Below are 6,762 nucleotides of genomic sequence, written 5' to 3'. Positions count from 1 at the left end.
AGGGAGAGAAAGAGCGTGGAAAGAAGATTGAAAATGCCCAAAATCGGTTATTTGCAAGCACCATTTCCCTGAAGCGACCTCACTATTCTGTATTCCTAACATGCACTAATAAAAACAATCGTTATCGATTACTTGGAATTATTGGCTCCTTTGTGAATTAAGAGTTTTTACTCATTCATTTATACAACTCCTGTCTGACCTTTCATGATTACTTTCTGTTGTTTCAGGAATCGGGGCAGCAAAGGGTCCACACGGTCAGCCCACAGGATGTCACTGTCTCTGCAAATGGCTGTTGCAATGCTCTCTGGACCCCACATTTTAGAATACAGACTGAGCTCTGCTGCCTGATCCATGAAGCATCCTACAAATTCAAGATGTTGTGACAACCAGAGGCTACAAGTGAAGGCTAAAACAGGAAATTACAAGCACTTATTAAGATGCATGTGAAAAGAAAATGAAAGGTAAGTGTAGTCGACCCTTGATTATACATGGACCAGGTAGAGTTTGTGATCATCAGTGCCCTTTGATTCTCCTTCTCCTTCTATCCACCAATTATTGAATAAATATCTCTTTGCTCATTAGCACCTGGGGAGGAGTGGGAAGGTTAAATGCTAATCAGTCAATTTAGCTAATTGTTAGCCACTGCTATGATCCTTTTTTTTTTTTTTTTAATTTTGAGAAAGGGAGAAATTGAAATCTTTTACTAACATGTGAGCTATGGGCTTCAAAACCTTATGTCACCTTCCTTTCCCATTGCTGTATAAGCTCATATTTCATTTTCAGTTAGGGATTTGCAAAAATAAAAATCCAACACTTCATTCATTCTAAAGCATGGGATTTGAAGTTTGTATTTTGTATTTCTTATTGATGAACGCTCAGTATGTATCTCCTACACGTGTCCAGTTTAGAAGAAAGCACAGGATTTGACCGTGGAAATTTAAAATGTAGCCTTGAATAAGTAGCCGCACTTACTGAGTGGCTCTGGACCAATAGCAAATCAACTTTGAGAAAATTACTTGATTCCCCTCCCCTTCACCACTGGTAGCATTTCAGGACCCTCCCCAAACCAAATAAGGGAAAGAGGAATGTTCTGAGCATTAAGGGTACTAAGAATAAATCTGAGCTTTCAGGGATAAGATTACTTTCAACTCTTTATCTCATGTTTTCTGACACAGACCCCAAGACCTGTAATTATCTTAGAGAAACTGCTGGGTCTTAGATACTACATTTTAGTTCCTATGCCCTCCCAACTCTCTTTGGGACTAGGGAGCTAGAGTGTGTGTGTGTGTGTGTGTGTGTGTGTGTGTGTGTGTGTGTGTGTGTGTTTTGCTGTAGGGTGCCAAAAAAAAGTGCTGAACAGTCCCCGGGAGATGAGGCTATTTTTGTTCGAAGCTGATACTTCTCACTGAGCCACAAGTGCTGCTTGGAAAAAGGGCTTAGGTTGTTTCCAGGGGAGAACTCTGCGGAGAAGAGGCAAAGTTCAACAGGACAGCAAAGAAGCAGCAGAAACAGCCAGGAAAACAAAGCACCCTTACATTCGAACACAGAGCCCTCTGCCAGAGTTCTCCAATCCTAAAAGGTTCTGCAAAGTACCACTTGACGAGACCTTTTCACCTGCCTGACTCTCGAAGACCACCATGACTGAGATCACTGCCGAAGGTATTGCTGTTTCCAGGAGAATCCCGTTGGGGGGGAGAGGGGGTGCGCTGACAGCCACAAGGACTGACAATGCTTCCGCCTAAAATGTGGTCCTGAGAGCACTGTCTGGTGCAGTGTGGGGAGTGGCTTTGAAAGCTGAGAGGCTACCGGTTTTGATCCCCGGGGTGGGTTGGGGTGGGGGTGAGCAGAGATTTCTTTGCAATTTCACATGTGGAAACTGCTGTACAAGGGCCCCCCTAGTTAGCAGTTGTCACCCACACCTCTATAAATAGCTACTTCATGTAAGATGAAGGCCGATCCCCTCTCTGTTCAGCATGAAGGGTAGGGATTGCACAGATGAAGACCATGGCAAACTGAAAATATTCCAGTCAATATTTAAGCTCAGAGAGATGATTGAGAATTTTTGCTTTATGGTATTTACAAATGGAGATCTTAAATTCATTTTTCCTTTTAAACCAGAGTGCATGAATACACATACATGCATAAAATGTATATGCAATTTAAGACATAAGTGTTCTGATTAAATTTTGATTTTACCCTTGATGGACACCTTGAGACAGAGATAAAAGTCCACATGCTACAGATTTACTAGCGTTCACAATAAATACATTAAATGTTACACTCTGATTCTTTTCATAGATTCCTTTCAGTTGCTCTTTAAGTGCTGAAGTATGTCTTTATGTTAGAATAATTTGTTTCATTGCTTATCCTATATGCTACACTTAAAACATAATTTTTATTATTTGGCTGTGGTAGCAAATACTCTATAAACACATTTCTTTTTTGCCTTACAATAAAGGAATCATTTGAAATTAATGTATTTTGAATACAGACACAGGCTGCTTCTAGTTGGAGCAAAATTGTTGGAGGTGGATCTAAAATCTGCTTCTGACAGCTGTAAAAAAACAAGACAGGTGGCGCTTTTGACAACTTCCAAGTCAAGAGCTGTGCGGGTTGGTTTTTAATTAGTCAACCAAAAAATAGAATATGTGGGTTTTAGTTTTTTGGGTGGAAATTAATATAGACATAGTGATTTCTATTAGAGATTTTCAGTCAATATTTATAAGAAAAATTGCCTTACTTGTCCTTTCTGCACAGAAATTAGTCTGTCACCCCAAATTTACAACAACAATTACTCAGAGATCGCTGTATTTTAAGTGTTTTGTTGACTAAAATGTCATATAATTCCATCAAATATCATTATTTCAGCTTTTCAGAAAAAGAAACTAACTCAGATGTTCTCCCACTTTCTCAGGACTACAGCACAGACGAGATTTGAAATTGCAATGATAGTTTGTGTTATCTTCTCTTCTGTAGTCAGGTTTAACATGTGACAGTTCCAGTTCAGAATTTGCTAACTAAATATAAATAACATTTTTCCTGCTCCTTAGATATTCTGTATCATGTGGACTTCGGTTTGTCTTAAAGAAAGCTGTCTATAAAAACTTCTTACTTAGCCCTGCATAAGTTATTCAGATACCTATGAGTGAGTGTCCTACCTCTGCTCAGGGCGTGGGCTGCCATCTGATTCGGATGCTCAGCTGGCCAAACCAGCTTTGGCTTTGCCTCTGGGTTAGGCTCTGGGCCCCTTTTTGTTGATTCATAAAACTCTTTATGGTAAAATTCCTGATCATAGAATTGAACTTTCTTTTTTGCTTTTTTCCTATCGGGAGTTTTTTGGATGAAAGGCCCTCCATGAGTGACTCATAAAAATAATTGAATTATTGATCAATTAAGAAAGTAAAGAGCCAGGTGTTTAGCCTCAGTGGTTCTGCGGCCTGCCTTGCAAGGGCAAGGACTGAAGTTCGATTTCCAGTGCCTCACCACCCCAAAAATGAAAACACCATATACTTCTGGGTAACGGTCAGGTCCTGCTCTTTGGTATCCACAGTTGATAGGACCTTGTCACCTGAACCTCAGTGGTGTACTTAATGCTTTTGTGGAGCAATTCATTGATTGTGTGCTCATATGGGAATCAGAGTGCCTACTCAGTGAACTCATCTGTTAGGGTTAGTATCATACTCATCCTCTGTGACTATTCAAAGCTTTGGCATGCTTTTCCTCTGCACACTTTTTATTTTGTCTTTGAGATTCCCACTTTGGTGCCCTAGCTACAGTAGCTTTTTTCTCGTCTCTTATAAAAGGCCTATCTTTTGTACAGTGCCTTGGTATGGCTATTCCTTCAGCCTGGAATTGTGTTTTTTCTCATCTGCTGTGCCTCTTTTGCAACCATTTGTGGACAGGTTATTGAAGGGTAAACACTCGCCCTATGCTAGGTAGCCCTGTGCCACCCACTCATCACCCGTCGCATTCATTTATCACAAAAAACAAAACAAAACAAAACAAACAAACAAAAGAAAACAAAGTTGGTAGCAATAAAGGAAGAGCAAGAGCTGCTCCTCACAGAGTGGGTGTGCACGCTGCTCACCTCCATCTGTGGGAAGCTCAGGCTCCTTTGAATTCTGTGGCTGCTCCAAAGTCAGAGGAGTTCATGGGGTACAAGGTGCACCTTTTGTGGTTTAAGATCAGGGCTGGGCTTGTCCAACTGTAGTGTAAGGTATGTGTACAAATCGCACCAAGGTCTTCCCTGAGATCGTCTCTGCACATTACCACCCAGGTTACTTCACCGGGCAGAAGAAAGGAAATGATGCTGCATACATAGTTGCAGTAGATTAATTAGAACTATGAAGAAGTTGAACTCCAAAGGGTTTCTTGGAAAGAGCAACTTTGAAATGGGACATGATAAATTGATGTAACAGAGTAAGCGCTGTGTCAAGCTTGCCACCTGCTCATTTAGTCCTTACCACAACCACACGAGATGCTCTTATTCTTACCGTTGGTAGAATAGGAAGCTGAGGCTTGGCAGGGGTGAGACAAATGCCTGAATTCCCACAGCTGCACACGGCATAGCAGAGTCACATCCGGGTCTGATCGAGGCATCAGACTGAATACGTTTTACTGTGTGAGGCCCCCCTGAGCGTGGCGTCATTTCGGTAGGTGTGGGGTGTGTACACCAGACCCATGCTACATTGGGTACGTTAGGTCAGGCCCCGAACTGGATGAGACTCAAACTGCGCTCAAGTTTAGGGCTATAAATAGCCCTCCACTTTCTTCCACAGGCCCACTTACTCCTGGACAGATGTCCAAGTTAACTCCCCTTCCGAAGCTCACGCATAGAACCACACTGACACATGTGCCATGCTGTGGCATCTGTTTGACAGCAGATAGTACTGTGTAAAAGTATCTTCTGAGTAGTTTGGATGAAGAAATAAAGATTATTAATTCTTAATAGCTCTGTGCAGAGATGATAGAGATTTTTTTTTAAATTGATAAAATGGGTAATTTTCAAATTGCCTATTAACTAATGTACAGTCATATTATGTTTAGAATAATATTGATATGATTTGTTCTCCGGATACAAGAGCTTTCAAGATATAGGAAAACCTGACTTTTTATATAACAGGTTCAAGTTTGTGGACCTATGTCAGAGTCTGAGCTTTTTGGCTATTATGTAACCTCAAGTTTCAGAAGGGTTATTGCAATATGTATGCAGAGTTCTTTACTTTCAGTTAGCTGAACATCATATCAAAGGGGACTTGGTATTCAAAGTTTGGAGCAAAAGCAGTTATTTTATAGATGGCGTTATCCTTGATGTCCCGAAGACTCTGTAGCCCATGAACACCCATTGTTGCTTTCGAGGCAAAAGATCAAGAATTCACCCCCAGTCTGCTTAACAAATAGGAACACAAATTATACCATTTAGAGAGAAACATGGTGAAATTGAGAGAAGAAACAGCTCCATCTTGTACACCTGGATTGGGTTTGGGTTTGGGTTTGGGGAGGGTATAGCACTACCTTGTAGGCCTAATCATTTCCGGGGTGTGGCCTCCATTCTCTGATCAAACAACAGCACCAGGAACCAAACAACACACTACGTGAAAATAATTTTTAGTTCTAGGAATGCATTTTAAAATTGACAGTGAAGACCTGGGACACTCAGAAGAGAAGGACCATGCTAGTGAGAGACATAGTTAAATGAAAAGTTTTGTGCATTGGTTGCTTAAGACGATTAGAAGTTTTCATCATTTTGAAGCCAACAAACATCCATGCATAAAAGTATAAAAGCCACAGAAAGGCATGCTGTTGGCCAATCATAGCAAACTATAAGATGATAGCAAGTACTGATTCAAGACAAGAAAGAAGAGAAATAAATAAGGAAAAATAAAGGAAAGAAAGAAATATGAAACAGCCTCAATTTTGCAAGAAATGAGTAGATAAAATGTTCAGAAACCAAGGCTAGATAAATGCTATAGTTTAAGTGGTTTAGTTCTTGCTACAAATATGAACAGGAAAACTGGCCACCATAACCTAGAGGCAAAAAGAAGCGGAAGAAAGGGAAACTTGTCATAATGTGTGACATGACTACGTAACGAGTCAAACGGCCTTAAAACAATTCTGATGAAGTCATTGGAAATTTGACACATTCTACATATTTTGACACTGGTAGTTACTCTACTTCTAGTGAGATGACCATACTGTGGCTATCTTTTAAAACTACTTGTTATTTGAAGATCCATACCCAGACATGTATGGATGAGATAAAATTTTTGCACCCTAACAAATGTGCTGGAGGGGAAAGCAGATGCGATGTGGGTGATCAGGATCAGACCCCCGAGGGGAACATGAGATTCCATTATGATATTCTGTCTAGTTTTGTGAATATTCTAGTGTTTCCATAACACAGATTTTTTTAAAAAAAGACAATTGATCATTTAATTAGAATTTACTTTTCGTGAAGTACCTAGGCCAGTGACTCTACACCAATTTTATTTGTGAGGGCCGATTATTCTTCAAAATCAATGATCTGTTGATAATGACAGAAACTGAAAATGTATGTAATAGACAGAGGGGTCTAGAAATACTGTTTATATTTGCAACAACACATCAAGAAGTAATTATTTTTAAAATGTATCCATTATAAACTGGAAATCTGGAGATTTATTTCATCTCATTTCTCAAACTTATCGGTGATGCTAATTAGAGACTAGTTAGCAAGAGTTAACTTTGAGGTAGTTCATGCAAAATCCAAAGAAAAATTCAAAA

At 39.9% G+C, this 6,762-nt stretch overlaps 1 protein-coding gene across 1 annotated transcript in view; it reads left to right on the top strand.

Moving 5' to 3' along the window:
* Positions 1-1,350: 1,350 nt before the first annotated feature.
* The window catches only part of Trdn (triadin), a 205,633-nt gene continuing 200,221 nt past the window's right edge, over positions 1,351-6,762 (top strand). Inside the window, exon 1 of the mRNA XM_033763212.1 lies at positions 1,351-1,659. Within this exon, the coding sequence (XP_033619103.1) occupies positions 1,638-1,659 (22 nt within the window). The 5' untranslated portion in view covers positions 1,351-1,637. The remainder of the gene's footprint in view (positions 1,660-6,762) is intronic.

Source organism: Fukomys damarensis, unplaced genomic scaffold (genome assembly GCF_012274545.1).
Source record: "Fukomys damarensis isolate Sample0158 unplaced genomic scaffold, DMR_v1.0_HiC HiC_scaffold_14, whole genome shotgun sequence".
NCBI lineage: Eukaryota > Metazoa > Chordata > Mammalia > Rodentia > Bathyergidae > Fukomys > Fukomys damarensis.
This window is presented reverse-complemented; position numbering and strand designations above follow the sequence as displayed.